This window comes from Protomyctophum bolini (assembly GCF_963924005.1).
Source record: "Protomyctophum bolini genome assembly, chromosome: 16".
Lineage (NCBI taxonomy): Eukaryota > Metazoa > Chordata > Actinopteri > Myctophiformes > Myctophidae > Protomyctophum > Protomyctophum bolini.
In genome coordinates, this window is record NC_137877.1 from 25,516,803 (window position 1) to 25,534,953 (window position 18,151).

Below are 18,151 nucleotides of genomic sequence, written 5' to 3' on the forward strand. Positions count from 1 at the left end.
GGCTTATATAAATTACAACACATGTCTGTGAAGGAAGTAGGGAAGCGGCCCGGAAGTAGGAAGTTATTCCGTGTGCAGAGCCCATTGCCATATCTCCTGAAGACCCAAAAGACGCCTTTGCAGCTGACAAAATCTATCTTGTCATCAAATGTGTGGATCTAAATACACACATTACATTCAATCGATTAGCTAATTGAACTAATCGATTCAATCAATTATGAAAAAATATTAATTTTAATAAATGTGATAAATGAAATGATTCATGTAGATAATTGCCAAGTACCTACTGTAAATTGTGGGATGATTGGAACAGTTAGGATAGATCACCTCAATAGCATCATTTCTTACACCTAATGTAAATAAATGTAAGTGTCTTTCAGTGCATTTCATGGGTGGTCCGCGTGCACACACGCACACGCGCAAGCACACGCACACACACACACACACACACACACACACACACACACACACACACACACACACACACACACACACACACACACACACACACATTTTTCAAAACATGATACTTTATATTGTAGATGTCAAAGACAACATGTTAGAGCAAAGGTTCCCCAGAGAAAAAGTACTATTCTGTAACAATGGTGGAACAAGTCAAAAACATAACCAATAATAATTAAAAAATGAATACGCATTTCATACATTTGTAAACCTAGAACCATTTCTTTTTTTTAACCACAGTGGTCATAGATATAACTGGCTTAAGTAGTGGAATGGACCATAACAAATGATAAGACCAGGCGTCTGGATTGAGCCCTTCGATAAGTCCCGAAATGACAAAAAGAAAAAAAAAAAATCTTAACAAACGTCTTGCCAGACCCGCACACAAAACCCAAAACATACCTGGCATGAAAAACAAAAACAAAAAAACAGTTGGTCTATTCCGATGTCGACATTCATGTAACGTCACACACAACCCCCTAGAACAAATGGTTTTCTACATAAATACAATGAATTCTATTGTCTGTGTGCTAGGTACGTAGTGCTAGGTAAAATATTTCTTTTGTGGTTGTAAAATGTTCAAAAGTTTCATTCGGTTTTGTTGATTCCTTATTTATACAGGTAAAAAAAAGAAAAAAAAATAACACATCTGACAAAGCACGTAAAACATCCCCTTACGAACAAACTAAACTAAAACAAATGCTGGGATGCAATCAAAGTACAATTGTCCTTCAGTGCTCTTTCCGTTGTGCAGATATATATATGATGGGATAGAGACAGACAGACAGGTATGCATGCTGACGTACGAACCATGCAGAGAGAGAGAAGAGATACAGAGAGAGGGAGACGGAGAGGGAGAGAGAGAGAGAGAGAGAGAGAGAGAGAGAGAGAGAGAGAGACAGACAGACAGACAGACAGAGGTGGCAGGCAAGGGACATTGAAGAGGAATCCAACCAGGCCACCTAAATAAACAGGAGACAATCCTTCAGCCTGGCCGGACAGACACAGACAGACAACATCGTGGGCCAAGGAAATGTTCAACAAAGGCAATGCCCCCCAATAAAATAATGGAAATGATGATGACACACACACACACACACACACACACAGTATATATATATATATATATATATATATATATATAAAACATGGAATGTTGTTTTATGTATAGGACATGGCATTGTGTTTAGACTACCTGTAACGGCAGACAGGTAGTCCTAAATTAAATTAAATTTATCAGCCATCACAAAAGGTTCAGGCTGGAGAAACACTGTACAGTGGATTTTGTCGGGGGATGTTCTTCTGAGCTGAATTATACCAAAACCCATCTCATACACAGAGGGTTATGTATATACTGTACCACCTCAAAATACCATCTATAGGCAGTCATGTTCAAGAAATGTAAAATATATTTTTGGGCAATTTTCTAAAATATCAGATTACAACCTTGACATTATAGATCTGTGATTCTTTTTTGTATAGGGCTTAAGTGGTTAACTAAAATCTACAACAGTGTGTGATTGTTTAAATTATAAAAAAATAAATACAAAATAAATCTATTAGCTTTTAAGTTAAGTATTTTCTTTCAAACAAATATTTGGGTAGATTGGACCAAAGCTACTCATCATATTTAACCAGCCGCTGCAGAGGGTATATCTTCCAAAGTTATGTTATCATTGCATGAAAATACAATAACAACATAATATGCCTGTGAAGTTATTTGAGATTCTAATGATTGTGATATTTAAAAGCTTATCCTTATCGTCTATGAAACGGGGTCCTTTTGGGAAAACACACCATGGTAAACTGTGTGTGTGTGTGTGTGTGTGTGTGTGTGTGTGTGTGTGTGTGTGTGTGCGTGCGTGCGTGTGTGCGTGTGCGTGCGTGCGTGTGTGTGTGTGTGTGTGTGGGGTTGGTACTGTAGAAGAATACACAGAAAGGTAACCCATAAAGGACTAAACATTTAATGCTCCATAATGCCCCTTTTAAGAAAAGCTTACATTGTGCATATTTCCCATGTACCCAGTGTTAACCCTAACGTTAACCCCAACGATCTCAAACAAGGATTCCTGCTATCTCGGATCAAAGTCCGCCGCATTCCTCGAAAATTAAATTAAGTCTTGTGAGTTTACAAAGTGGAAGATGACAGAAACAGGAAGGAGAATCTAGAAATAGACCTCTGACCTCCCTGGTTATCTGTTGGGGTGTTGGGGGGTGTTTTGTGGGGGATGGGGAGGCTATATGAAGGGTGGAATGGCTGAGATTTAGCAGTGGGACACGGCTGCTGGTTTGGGTCAACTCACAGGAGACTTTTTACACCACTGTCAATATGGGCCAGTCCCTGTTACAATCATAATAGAGAAAAGTCCTTTTCTTTAAAAGCTACATTTCTAGGATTTTTGTTTCTGATTACGGAGATTAAGTTGCTGTATTATGCACGGTATAATTAGGTATTTGTTTCTACCAAATAAATTCTCAGAGTTCACACCGGTTCACGTGTGAATTTGAGTGGACGAGTCGAGCAGGGACAGTCAACCTGTGACCTTCTGGACACAAATCATCTTTTGGGCTTGGTGGCCAGCACAGCCATCTTTTTGTTTTTACAGATCTAATGCATGACGAGGCAATTCATATCATGCACATGCGATGATCATTTTACAGTATTGTTGATTTAAATTAGAACTGGTGACATTTGGCCAGATAAGAACATAAGCGATTATCTTGTGCAATCATTGGCTAGGCCGTTTCACAGTGATTTACTGTTGGCAGCAGAGGGGGGAGTCCATGGCTCTGTTCGAATTCAATCCCACCCTTCATGTCTGCATGTCCTTCTTAATGCCAAATTTAGGCTCTGTCGTACGATAGTGTCGCACACCAAAAATAGCCGATCTACAAGCTCACAACGCGTTGCCGTTCATTTCGGTGCCAGGCACTGTCATACAAGTAGAAGCTTGAGGATGGGTTTGCCAGATATACTCTACACATTAGAGTAAGATGGAGAAACCCAGAGACTAGATAGGAACTGTGATTATGTGTTTTATGTTTCATGCTAGACCGCTAACTTCATTGCAGTTGTAGCGTGATTGGTTGATATAAAAGTGCTATTGTTGGTTTCCAAGAAAGAATACCGGCCATACCGGCCATTTTTTAGACGTTAATGTCTGACTCACGGACCAGTGAGACTTAAGTGTCTTGTAAAATATCTCAACTATACAGTATTGTTGTCAGTGGGGAAATTAACTCACATTTTCCTCCGTTATATTATTTTTCTTTCCAGGAAACTAACATTACATAAGTAAAAAAAAAAAAAAAAAAAAAAAGATGGCGTAATGTGGGATCGTTTGTGGCATGTGTGTTTCGGCGGGTGACGAGTGATGGCACTCCTAAAATGGCATTCATGGGATGACAATAGTCAAAAGCCAGCCATCAATGTTACTTTATGGGATGCTACGCTAACGCTACTCAACACACGACCAACTGCTGCCAGGGACAGTTTAAGGCCTATTGAGGTGACCACCTTTTCGGAGTATGAATAGGCCTTTAGTGGTGCTTTGAGCAACAACAACAACAACAACAACAACCCAGAGCAAGGTCCTGAGTTAAGACCTATGAAACATGTCACCTTGCAAATACCAACTTCCAAAACAAGATCATACTATTTCATATATATATATATATATATGTATATAATATACTTAGAATTGTTTCATATATAAATCTACTATGAACAGACGGTATAGTAAATACACAATTGTTGGAATTATACAAAGTAGAAATATTTGTATCACCCCCCTCCCCCCAAAAAAAACAACAACCATAACCCACAAAACATAACCATGAAATGTCCACCAAGAGAAACAACATGAAACTTCACCTGTTGTGAAGTATGTCAGCTGTACAATGTAACAGAGAGAGAGAGAGAGAGAGGGGGGGGGGTACACAAAACCGGAAAACTTGTGGAAAAGTACAAAAATAACTACAAATAAAAATACAAAGTTAACAGAGTCCACTTAAAGAGACAACAACACAACCAGCATAGAGGGAAATAGACAAAGATGAGAGGGAAATGTGTTGAGCAGTCAACAAATGCATACAGTCAACTCAGCAGTGTTGATGGAACTCAGAGTGCACAAATGGAACCAAATGCACCCTTACGGCTTCATTTGGTTTCATTTGTTCACTACTCTTTCTTGAGTTGAATTAACTATCAGGATTCTGCAGTGCATGGCTGGAATACCCCAAAGTCAAAAAACTGTAAACACCACAGCACTGTTTTCTGTTCATTTAGAAATGTGATAAATGTTTGATTAGCTCTTTAGATGATATGTCAAAATGAACAATTTAAACAAATAAAATGGGAGAAGGTAGTTGCCCAGAGGCTAAACATGAGATGGCAGAAGGTTGGGGGGTGGGCAGGGCATACAACTGGCCACAGCAGGCAAGTCGTGGGCAAGTATGGTATATCTGGACATTCACTAGGCACATTCACTGTTTTATCAGTTTCTTACGATAAGATTGGAACTCCAAATGTCGTCTGGTTACCTGCTGAAGTGAAAAAGAAGGAATTCCTCAGTCACAGTAAAAAAAAAAGAGTTAAAAAACAAAACAAAACAACTTTGGTTTTTGGGGGGGATTCAGCAGACCAGAGAACTGTACAATCATTCCCCAGAATCTGAGCAAAGTCCAAAACGTCAAGAAGATATCTATCATGCGCTTATCTAGCATAGTAGCCTATGTTTCATTGCAGAGGCGAATGGAAAGGTTTGAAAAGCAAAACCTCCCTGTGAAAATATACATGTATTATGTGCATGCCCTTCGCATGTGCCATCAGATTGAGTGACTGTCACTGTAAGCAAAGGCTAAGAGAGAGCTTCTTGTACAATGTGACACACACACATTCACAGACAAACACATCAACAGACACGCACACGTGCGTGCACAAACACACCTGCCCAATAGCACCTGACAGTTGGGCCGCAGATGTGCTGAACAAGGAGAAATACAGTAGATGACACAAATATCTGAGCCATCACTATGGAGACTCTGGAACATCCCTATGCATAATCAAAGGTGGTATAGTCAAACTTGCATTGTTAGCAATAAAGAGTAAATCTCTGGAGAAAACAGGTTCTCCATTTTCTAATCTTCGAATATTATCATTTATTTTATTTTCTTAATCTTTGATCCACATGATATATTCTGTTGAATTCAACTTGCTCATAAAGAGAAAAATTGTATGTTCATGATGGCACAACTGTTTCCACAGTTTCCCACAGGCAAACATTTTAGGAATAGTGTACGAATTGTGACTGGAAAGTCTTTCTTATATGTTTGAAATACTAAGTGGTACAGCTGATACTGTATAAACAATAGTACATCATGCTTTGGCTTGTTTAGTATCTTATTACTATACATATGAAGGGCATTCTTATAGCTTTTCGGACAGTCCTAATACAGTGCATGCTAGTTAATTCCTTGAGTAAAGGTAATGCTAATCTGGTAAAGGGCTACATGGAGTAATACTAAACCATTTTAGCGTTTACTTGTTAAGTGAAACAACCCACACCATACCAACCATGTTAACACCTGCAAGGCCGGCAACTACCTTCTAAAAGGGATAAAAGTGCAGGTAGGTAAGAAAAGGGAGTTTGGGAGGGAGAGGTGGTTAAGGTACAGAGTAGGACAGTAAGCTGGTTTACAGGGAGTTATGGGTAAACATGCCAGGGGTCTCCAGTCTATGTGCCAACAACGTGCAGGCATTGAAACTCTTGCCAGGGATAGAAAATGTGAAGGGGTGACAGGGGAGAGGCCTCTTTCCAAAACCTGTTTTCTTTGTTCTTTTCATAAGGCAAATGTCTTGAGTTCATTGTGAAATATTCACCAGGTTTGAAAAGACAACAAAAAAAAAATAAAAAAAAATAAAGAAAAGGCACAAACTCACAGTCTTTTACTGTCCACCATCTTGGAAATAGACTACCTGTCCATCTTTCATGTCCAGTTTTCTCTCGAAAAAAACCTTGGAAAGTCGCAAATTCTACAAATGTTCTTTCTTATTTCTCCCCCAAATGTCCTTGAAGAGCAGTAACTATCCATCCTCAGCGCAGAGCACCGATTACAACATTAGCTCTGTCGTTTGCGTTTTCTTTTTTTTTTACAAAAGCAAGACGAGAGAGATAGAGCAACAAAGATACGAAATGGAGACGAACGTACACGGTTAATCCACAACAACGGCGGACGATCCACCGCTTTGGAGGCAGACGGGGTCGAGTGACGAGTCCCGTCTTGTGGTTTTTAAAAAGCACTGGCCCTCAAGGTTGGGACAGCGCAACAACATGTCCCTCTTAAATCCCAGGCACTGAGGACCTGGCAATCGGGGGCCTCTGGCCTCTTGACACGGAGACAACATTACACACTGATGCCAATCAAATCCGTCCACTCTCACAGAGTGCGATGCATGGGGGGCACCTTTAGTGTTCTGTTTCAGACCCCGTGGTCCCCTTTGTCAACACTGCGATGGGCCCGCACCCTTCTCAAGCTAAGACGCCATCTTGACACAGCAGGGGAGGCAAGACGCGGGGAAGGGGGCTCGAATTGAAACAGAGTTGGGACTTTGTTGAAAGGACTGTCAAGAGATGCAGAGCGCTCTCTGTCATGTGGTGGTCAAAGCCAAGAGATGCTTCTTTACATTGGAGCTTCTTCTTCCATAGGTTCCTCCTCAGCCCTGGTGGAACAAAATAAATGAAATACCATAATAGACATCACCTTATCCCAATGAGGATGGAACGCTGAACTAGTACTTTATCATGCTTATAAACTACCGACATACTACAGGCAATTGTATGAGATAAAACTGCTAAGAGAGTATTATGACTGTGTGTGTGTGTGTGTGTGTGTGTGTGTGTGTGTGTGTGTGTGTGTGTACGTGTGTGTGAAACTGTGAATGGAGCTGGCTTATGTGCAGCAAACATCTGTACTCCATGTATTCAGTGTGTTTCTAATTAAGCCTTTGGTAAGGTGCACCTCTCTGAAACTTGACACACACACACACACACACACACACACACACACACACACACACACACACACACACACACACACACAGGTTTAAACACGCCCACTCATGACATACTGTAAGCCACAGAGGCGATATTATATCATATGCGTTTCAAATAAATGACATAGTAGAGGACTAAGGGGCCTATTTTTGCCAGGGCCTTATCCCTAAACATATTTGCCTTTTTAACTATTTTGAAAAACATGTTTAATTAGGCAATCTAAAAGCTCACAACATTGTTCAACATAGTTGAACAATTCTCGAGATATCTCGCGTTTAACCTCCTGTGCCACTCTAATCATTGATTAGAGTTGAAGAAGGCCACTCGGCCAAAACTTCCATCTGTCTGTTGTTGCCTGCTGGGGGAAATAAAAAAGATAAACAAGAATCCTAAAGGATACAACGTGAGTGCTGGTATTTATTCTCACAGTGTATATCTTCCAGAACCGTGCACCCGTTACACTATTACGTGGAATTATTCAACTGAGTGCTTGATTATCCGAATTAATGCGCTTATATTTACCGTCCAGTCGCTTTTTGGTCGCTTTCCCCGTTGGTATGCAACTTTGTTACGTCATTGAAATCCCCAAACTTTGTGCACGATCTTAGCTGCGTTTTCTAGGAATTGAGGTGAGGGACGATGTTAGGAGCTCAATACAATATTAGCGCGAACTCATGCGTTTCTAACGCTAAAGAAGGAGATTCACGGTGACTCGAAAATGGCTCGTGCATTCTGTTGGCACTGGCTCCACAGTGCCGGAAGTCAATGGTGGCATGGAATCGGTTAAAATGTTTTCAAAATAGTTGAAAAAAAATGTGTGTGTGTGTGTGTGTGTGTGTGTGTGTGTGTGTGTCGCTGCTCAACAGTGCCATCCAGCGGTATTGGCGTGGTACTTCCATGCTCATCCATGCTCATACACACAGACTAGACATGCATAATAGGAGGGCTAGCACCACTTAAAAAGGCAAAGAAGTTTAGGCATAATGCGTATAGCAATGGCAAAAATAGGGCAAAGAGACAGACACGCAACCAACGTACCTCTTAGTGATGTGCTTGTTGGCGACAGACAAGGAGGCCATCGCCGTGACAGTCTCGGCTTCATCCGTCTCCTGTCTGAGAGCCTCGCTCAGAGAGCAGCCCAGCGTAGAGACGGAGCGCTGCAGCGAGCGCCAGTATTTACCTACAAGCCACCCACCGCCATGCACAACAATACTAGTTACTACTGGTTGAACAATGACAGATTAGGTCAACGGTATTTAATAGTGTATGAAGAAAGCTTAGGCCCTATACTCTGTCATATATGTCGAAAGCAAAAATAGCCAATGTACAAGAATAGGCATGCCAGGTTGAAAGTGGATAATGATGGGGTGGCCGTGACGTAGCGGTAAGAGAATCCATCTGGTCATTCCAAATACTCCCAACTTCCACACTCACGTATAGTCCTGCCTCCAAGTATTAGATAATTGTGGAGGAATCAAGCAGGTTATTGGACTGACTGACTGACTGACTGACTGACTGACTGACTGACTGGCCACATTCCAATTCCACACACCGCTCCTCCTGCATGTCATGTTGTATAGATGCTGTATTTATCATATAGTATGAGCTGTTTGATATGCATTCTAGCCCACACCATGCACAACAAACAGCAAGATATCATAAATAAACATAAACCTGTTATTTAGAATTAATTATATATATATATATATATATATATATATACTGTATATATACTATGAATGCACGTCAGTATCATAGGGGGAAAAACTTTCACTTGCAAACCGTCCCAACATGCGCACGCAGGCACGCTATGTTTACATTTTCATTTTGTGTCAGCTCTAAAACATCCCTTTGAAGTCTGCGACGCGGCAATGCCGTATTTTTTAAACCACATCTCCCAGAAAGTGTAGTCATGGTTTTCCCTCCCAATAGCCCGAGAGACGGTCCATCCCAAAACACCCGCACAGATGGACAGTCAACACATCCGGCAAGAGGACAAGAACAGACGCCTGCACTTGATGTGCACTCTGTGAAAACCGCCGCTGCAAGCGGCTTGGAAACATTCTCTCCCCGGTCTCGGGTCACAATTTGGGACACAGAATCGGGTTTCCGGGTTAAGTTGGAGGACTGATGCCCGTTTTCCACCGGAGTTGAACTGGTTCAGTTTTTTTGTTTTGTTTTCCACTGAACATGAATTGGTTCAGAACCATAAAAGTTGGTCCGGAACTGGAACCAAACGCAAAACCAAATGCCATACCCTTTGTCATGCGAAGAAGTATGGTTGCTGTCAGAGAGAAACCACCTACATATTCTTTTTCATAAATCAATGCTATTGAACATGCTTTACGTCTGTGTGTTGGTTAAAGAAATATTGAACCAATGAAAAGTATAAAAAAGCGCTTCAGACAAAATCTCTGAACCCCATTGGACCCTCAAACTCCACCGCCTCTCCCCATCTTATGCAAGTAATTGATAAGTCACAATACCAACTTTGATGAGGCATTATTGCTTTATTTTCAAAATCTAAAGCTTTCTTCATTTCCTGAAAATTTATTTATTTTATATTTCCTGAGAAATGAACATTTTGGAGTTCGGTGGTTTCTTCCCGACAGCAGAGATATACTGTGTAGGCTAGGGGTAAAGTGGGACATATTAGGGAGTTGAATTGTGGAGACGAAAGAAATAAACAATCCACTCACTGTGAGCTTCCAGGACAGTCTCCATGGAGCGGACAGCGTTAAGGTTAGGCCTCTGCTGCAACAGCTCCTCAGGCAGGGGGTCCAGCTGGATGGAGGGAAAAACAAAAAAAGCAACGTGATTCCAAAATGTTGATGGGGAAGGTTTCTGCGCTATTCCGCCAAACAAAGGGGGATAGTCCATTTGCTACTGTTGCCCCTCCATTGTGGAGCAGCCGCCCCTTCCAAGCCACATTCTGAACGAGTTGTAAAGAACCGCTGAAGTCCCATTTGTTTTCTTTAAAGGACCACTTCTCAACCTATCTTCATATAATAGGTCCTCACTAATAATCATGAAAAAATGGCGCAATTCTTTTCTACTCTGTCTGTGTCTCATAGGAGGGCTGTGGGCAGTTCAGAAACCGTCTTCCAGTGACATCATCGATGGGGAATACAAGCTAATAAAAACTGCAGGCCTCTGAGATGTAAAAGTACTGGAAATTGGAAATACTCAAGTAAAGTAGAAATTACTCAAAATTGTACTCAAGTACAGTACTTGAGTAAATGTATTTAGTTTCCACCACTGCAGATGCACACACAATCTCCCACTCACCGCAAGCCTCCATCACTCTCGGACACAAACGACAATGTGTGCTCTGTGTTGCATCCCACTCCAAAGACACACATATTGGCACAAGGAGATGTATGATGATAAAAGCTGCCCATTCTCACACGTGCGCGCAGGCAGGCACGCACGCACTCACACGCACACACACACACACACACACACACACACACACACACACACACACACACACACACACACACACACACACACACACACACACACACACACACACACACACACACACACACACACACACACACACACACACACACACACACAGACACACACACACACACACACAAACCTATCGCAGAGAAAGGCTAGGAGGCCGCTGCAGTCTCCAAGCCACAAAGCAGAGGAAACTGGGGTATTCCCCAATGTGCCTTCCCAATCCGGAATGATTCCATTTCCCCTTGGCCGACTGCGCTTTCTACACTTTCTCACCCCCCCTTTTTTCACCCCCCCCCCCAAACAGGACCAACTCAACTCTATATATAAACTCAAAAAAACGCGTCCCTTTTCTTTCGTGATAACAAACAAAACAAAGACTTGAAAGGAGAGGGCTATAGAGAAAGGGAAAATAGTGCGAGAGAGAAAAAAAACGAAACAAAAAAAGAATAAACGTTTTGGACCGAGGACTTTGTAGAGAGGCTCAGAGGATGCCAGAGAGCGGAGGAAAGAAGGATCGCCGGTCGGTCTCGCTCAGCCAAGGCTGGAAGTTTTCTTTTAATTAAAACAAATAGCCGGTTGAGGGTGGGAGGGCGGGGGGGGGGGGGGGGGGAGTCGGTCCAGAGAGACGGATACTTTAATCCTGCTGTGGCACGACAGGCTGCATCATGCACACACGTGTACTGTACTGTACTGTACGCACACGCACACGCATACGCACACGGATAATTTACTTTCTATGACTTTTTTGATTCATCAAATAATCGAGGAAGCATTTAAGCATTATTGTGCAAAAATAGTGAGTGTAGCCGGGTCTACAAGTTCACAACACGTGTCATCGCGATGTGAACTTGTAGATGATCTAACTTCATTATTTGTGAATTCAGATTTTCTTTGTGTGGCACCTGGATGGTTGCCATATCCAATCTGCACCTTTACCAGAGGATGAAACACAGAGCCCTACCAAGCTCTCCCCCCCCCTACACACCACAACCACCACCAATTATGTGCGCAATTAGGCTCCCAATCAACTTGTTTAATATCCAAATTACAAGCGCACGCCCGCCCGCCCGCACACACACACACACACAGCGCTTGTGATGAAAACAAAAGTATCTATAGCGAGTGCCCCGGAAATGATTGCTTGTTACTTCCGGTTCATCAAATCAGCTGGTGGCTCTTCAAAAGAAGAGCTCGGCGGCTGAAAAGCGTGGCAATTTGCAGCTAAAACCTGATATTAAACGAGGCGCTGAAGGAGTGGACTAATAAGTTGCTAACCCTGTCTCTCTCCCCCCTCCCCCCTCCCCCCATCTCACTTAAGCGATACTTCTGTCCCTCAAACAGTTTGGAACTGGTCACCCTACTCACACCCAGCCTGGACCGGCCCGGCCCCCAACCTATCCCAGCCTGCCTCAGAACCCTGTCAAAGCAAGGTCAGGGGTTCTGTGGGGTCTTGTGGGGTTCCACTCGCAGCAGGGTTGGATGGGGGCAGCTTGTCAGTTTGACTGACAGCCGGGCCTCACGCTTATAAACTTTAATGGCTCTTGTCATTGAACTCTAGGGGCCCCACCTGGCAGGTATAGGACCAATCCAAAACACAGGGAATGCACTACGCACACACGCACACACGCACACGCACACGCACACACACACACACACACACACACACACACACACACACACACACACACACACACACACACACACACACACACACACACACACACACACACACACACACACACACACACACACTTTAGTGTTTATTTGAGTATGGACCTCTGCGTCTTTCTAGCGTCAAGTCGGCGGCCATCTTCTGACAGAAATAAAATAAAATGTTTCTTTATGCGAGACGTGTTTTGCTGTCACTGCGTCTACTGAATCCTGGGAAATGTGTTTGCCAGTGTGGCACGGCCTTCAAAGACCCCAGCCAACAAAATTGAGACGCCGTGCAAAAGCCATGAGGCCGGCCGGGTGTGTGTGAGGAATGTGCCCTGACAAAACATTCCGCAGGGAGGCTGAAACCAAAACAGTGGAAAAGCAGCAAGGAATTCCACTTGTTCAGCAAAAGAAAAAAGTGCACAAGGCGTCCATTGTTTACTGTCGCGTCCAGGCGCATATGCCGGCGGCCCAGCCGAGGCCGCCTGATTATGTTATGCTAATTGAACTAGGTAACGGCGTGTATTGTGCAAAGCAGGTGACCTTTTCGGCAGCAGGGGAATAGGTTTCCCCTTGTGTTCACAGGGAGTAAAATACCAAAAAGCCCGAGGGGGTACAGGTGAAGCCGGGCGTGCTTACTGTAACTGGAGTGCAAACACCGCGAATAACCTCATTGGCAGCTGGTAGCAATTAGCATATTAGCCTGTTGTTTATCAAATAATTGCTAACAACCGTGGTTTGGACCGGCCGACATCTGTTTGCGCGCAATCATCAATTAGTCCCCGGGTTCAGAGTTGACCGGCGTCGTTGCCAATGCATCATTCATGAGCTATTTAACTAGAAAGACTTTTTGCGATTACGCACTCCGGCGGTGGGGGCGAACGAAAAGGAGCCCGTAAAGTCCATTCAGCAATTTTTATCTCCCTGTTTCCCAGCTAATTTGAGCCGCTTTCAAAGGGAACCCGATGCTCATTATAGCCAAGCTTGTCTTAACCTGCCAATAAAAGCGGGGGATATATTTCTCACACTGGAGTGTGCAGTAAAACGCTGGATGCACACGGTACAGTCACACAGGAGGCAGAGGGGGGCTATAAAGAAAAAAAGGTTTAGGATGTTTTGGCTCCGACGGAGGGGCTGCTCAGCTCCGGCCTATATATATACTGCAAGTCAATAAAAACATAAAATGTCAACTGGGTCAGATACTCACTGATGTTAGATCTAAAATGAGATTAGTGGGGTTTGTCGCAAAAAGGTGGAATCAGACTGTGTCGTGGTTGCAAGTCATCAATCACAGAGGAATAGACATTCCTGTTCCTTTGAAATTTAGATAGCATTTTATGTAGATTTTAGTAGCACTCTATAGTGTATATGCATATACAATTTCATTATATAGATATCCCACATCCATATAGATGGATGTTAGGTTCTTTGCTTAAGTATGATTCTTGATGACTCTTTTTATGTATTTGATGTATTACCCTGTGTTGTTCTTGCTTACTGTGTAAATCGCTCTGGATTAAGATGCCTAAACTGTACATTGTACCGTCACTTTATCCCCTTGAACCCTAGCCTCACTATTCTGGGGAGAACATCCGTCAAAAATAGCCAACGTACAAGCTTTTTTATTTATCATTTGCTATTTGACCTTAATGCTGCGTGTGCTATACTTAGATCAGAGATGTCAGGTCTAGTGTGGTGGGACTCGGGACGTTTCCAGACAATACGAACCCTCGGGCAGTTTGAGGCCGGATAAACAAAAGCACAGCTGACCGACTTATCCAGCTGTGGTCCCTTGTCTGAGCCCACTCATCTGCTCCATTCACATTAATGCAAACACACGCACGCAGAGTGCACACACACACACACACACACACACACACACACACACACACACACACAGCTGCTAGGAAACACCTCCACACATCGGATATACAGTATACACAAAAACAAAGACACCCATGGGCATAAACACACAAACGTATACACACAGTGACAAAACTGCTATAAAACTTTTCCACAGATTGGATATAAATCCACAAGAAAGCGCACGCACACACACACGCACACACTCACACACACACACACACACACACACACACACACACACACACACACACACACACACACACACACACACACACACACACACACCACACACACACACACTCTCCATATCTGCTTCAATCAAACCACCACCGGGCACAGTTTTTCAGCTACATTCCACACGAGAGACCTCCATTGAGGTTATGATAAAAAACAACAACAAACAACATTCCTGCCAGTTTGATTTGATCAGGTACATTTAAACCTCTCCTCTTTACTACCACGCTTTCTCACTGTTGTGGAAGGCTTGTAGTTACAGCAAAGCAAACGTCGATTACGGGTCCATTTGGTTTCATTGTACGCTCTCACGAGTTAAAGGTAAGAGTCCATCATTTATCTGGGGACCACATGGAATCCCCTCAAGGACCACTGGTGGCCCCCGAACCATTGGTTGAAAACCACTGTCCTATAATGCTGTCGTGCGGCAGAAATATGTGTCACGTCGCCACATGTTTGTGAGGTAATTTGTAGTGGTTTTTCACAGGGGAGTAACACAGTGCTTGGATCTACGAGGTTGCACTGTGGCCCTCATGTGAACAGATGCTTTAACTGACCACGACATTCCCGACTCTTGTTTTCATTGTTTACTACGCTGTTTTTGATAACTTTTAAGACATACATGGTTTCCATCGGACACAGTATAGGATACGCCACAGGTTTGGATCACGTGACCGGAAAGCAAATCAATCACATTGGCTCCCAATAGAGCGTCGCAGTCCCGCCCCCCGGAAAAGAAATCCCCGTTCATTTTCCTCATAGACTTTTCAGAAAGTATTTATTTAAAGACGTTCACGGCGCGGACAAAGCCAACTCTTGTCGTGACAAATCATGACAACAAAGTAACAAACACAATTTTTCGGGCCAAACAAAGAATTAGAAAGTAGAAAGAAACGGCAGGTTACAACACTTTTTTTGTTGTTTTTCTTCTTTGTAATTATTTGTTTGGTCCAAAATATTGTGTGTGTTGTCATGATTTGTCACGACAAGAGTTGGCTTCGTACAACGCTTAAAAGTACGTATAAATACGTTTTGAAATGCCTATGGGAAAAATGCTTTGGGATTCATTTCCTGGGCCAGGCATCGTCATGAAAGGGGGCGGGACTGCAACGCTCTATAGGGCTGATGGGAAATTGATGTGTAATGCAAAGTCAATGAGGGGCAATGGCGGTGCCTGTGTCTCCCAGTTCCCCGCTGCTATTCCAGGACACCTACATTAGCGCCCGAATGATTCTTCAAAGGTTAGTGAAATACTCAGCAGTGAAGGTTATTTCACGAATTCAATTCAAGAGTTAATGCGTCGTGTATAAGGAAGTTCAACACATTTCAACATTTGCTGTGAGCGGGCGTGTGTGCGAAATTACATTTCAAAGGGGAATTCTTTTTACGGTTTCATGCAAGTGCACCCAAATAACACAACTATTTGTGAAATGAATTCCTGAGCTCTGCAAATGATCAAATTCATCCTCCATACTTTTACAGTCGTCGCTCCCCATACCAACCCCCATGCAGCATAGGCCTATAGCTGCTTTATAACAATAGCTTCCACCCGCTGACTTCAAATGATTCCTCCATTTCCTTTGATTATGCGATCCCTCCGTGCGTGGCTGACCCTGTCGAGAGAGGTGTGTGTGGGTAACCACTTTCAGATGTGTACCAACTGACATGCTCTGGGGGGCCGAGACATGCAGTGGTGGAAAAAGTACTGAAATATTTTACTTAAGTAAATGTATAAATACTGCAATGTAGAACTACTTACAAGTAAATGCCTGGAATTCAAAATGTACTTGAGCGTGCGTGCATGCGTCGTGTGCGCTTTCTTGTGGATTAATATCCAATCTGTGGAAAAGTTTTATAGCAGTTTTGTGACTGTGTGTATATGTTTGTGGGTTTTCTGCCCATGGGTGTCTTTGTTTTTGTGTATCTACTGTATATCCGATGTGTGGAGGTGTTTCATAGCAGCTTTGCGTGTGTGTGTGTGTGTGTGTGTGTGTGTGCGCGCTCGTGCGGTGTGCGAGCGCACGCGCATGTGCACTCTGCGTGCGTGTGTTTGCATTAATGTGGCCACTTTAGGTGTTGCACATGTACACATGTATACACACATACATACAAACGTACACATACATAGCTCTGCATAGGAGTGGCTAGCACCACTCAAAAATATGTGACGCATGACCTTGTAGATAGTCTATTTTCAAATTGGCAAAGGTTATATTGGGCTAATTATAGTGGGTAATGCATATTTTTTTATTATTATTAAAAATCTACAAAGTAACTAGTAACTAAAGTTTTCTAATAATTGTAGTGGAGTAATAGTACAATATTTACCTCTGAAATGTAGTGGAGTAGATTGGATATTGGAAATACAAATACCTCAACAGTGTACTTAAGTACAGCACTTAAGTAAATGTACAATTTCCACCACTGCCTGCAGGGCCGTGCTAGCTGCTAGCGTATACCGCCTTCAGCCAATTTGGGAGAATTCTCAGCTCCCCGTGGCAGCCACCCCGGTGACCCTGCCAGACCCCTGCCCATCCCCGCACTCTGCGGGCTGCAGAAATCCGAGACGTGAGCCCCCCAATCGCCTCCCTCTCCCAGCGCCCGATCTTAAAGATCATTTGTGACTCCCCTTCACCCCTGTTTCCTCTACTTTCTGTTCCTCCCTCCAGGGAGGCACCCACGGTTTGCATTGCCGATGGCTATTCAAAGCTCTGCCTTTTTAGTCAAGTCTACAGTGCTGAATTGAGAACAGCATTTTTTTTGGCTAGTGGACTAGAGTATCCTGTCATAAAAAAGAGAAATTGTTTTTCTTTCAATAAAGGTCGTTCCAGGCCAGTTTGAAGTTTGAAAGCACACCAACGGGCCGCCATATGCAACTCCTTGCAACAAAACGGTTGCGAGTAGACGCATGTAGTTGCAAGCAACCATTGAATTGAAACAATTGAATCACTTGCCTCGACTTGTGTCGACATGCAACAGGACATATCACACCGCTGTGACGAATGCTAAAAACGTTGTGTTGTGTCTCATGAGTGTGATTTCGGCTTTAAGCTTAATTTATAATGCATTGCACTAGGGTGATCAACAAGCTAACAACGTGTTGTGCCACAATTTAATTTAAACATTTTACAAAATATTCCATCCTTATATTCTATCTTTGATAAATACATACTGTACCGTTAAGTACTACAGTGCAAAATCCTGTAAAATGAACCGGTGAGGGTCACACTCTCAAGAGTTAAATTCACACTCTGAATTCTGAAGTCTATTGATACAGTTCCTCATCCCCAAAAAGTGACACCCGTACTGCGTTTTCTGCCCTTCACGTTCATGTCCTAATGTCCTAATGTCCTAATCCACTTAGAGAAACTGAAGTAGACAGAGGCTGCTTCAGTATCCCAGTC

General features: G+C 43.0%; 1 protein-coding gene across 4 annotated transcripts in view; it reads right to left on the reverse strand.

Annotated features, from left to right (window-relative positions):
• Positions 1-512: 512 nt before the first annotated feature.
• hdac4 (histone deacetylase 4) overlaps positions 513-18,151 on the reverse strand; it is a 207,244-nt gene continuing 189,605 nt past the window's right edge. For all 4 annotated transcript variants that reach the window (XM_080785448.1, XM_080785446.1, XM_080785449.1 and 1 more), the window contains 3 exons: positions 10,217-10,301; positions 8,556-8,697; positions 513-7,183 (listed from right to left, as the gene is read on the reverse strand). In XM_080785448.1, the coding sequence (XP_080641574.1) occupies positions 7,144-7,183; positions 8,556-8,697; positions 10,217-10,301 (267 nt within the window). In that variant the 3' untranslated portion in view covers positions 513-7,143. The remainder of the gene's footprint in view (positions 7,184-8,555; positions 8,698-10,216; positions 10,302-18,151) is intronic.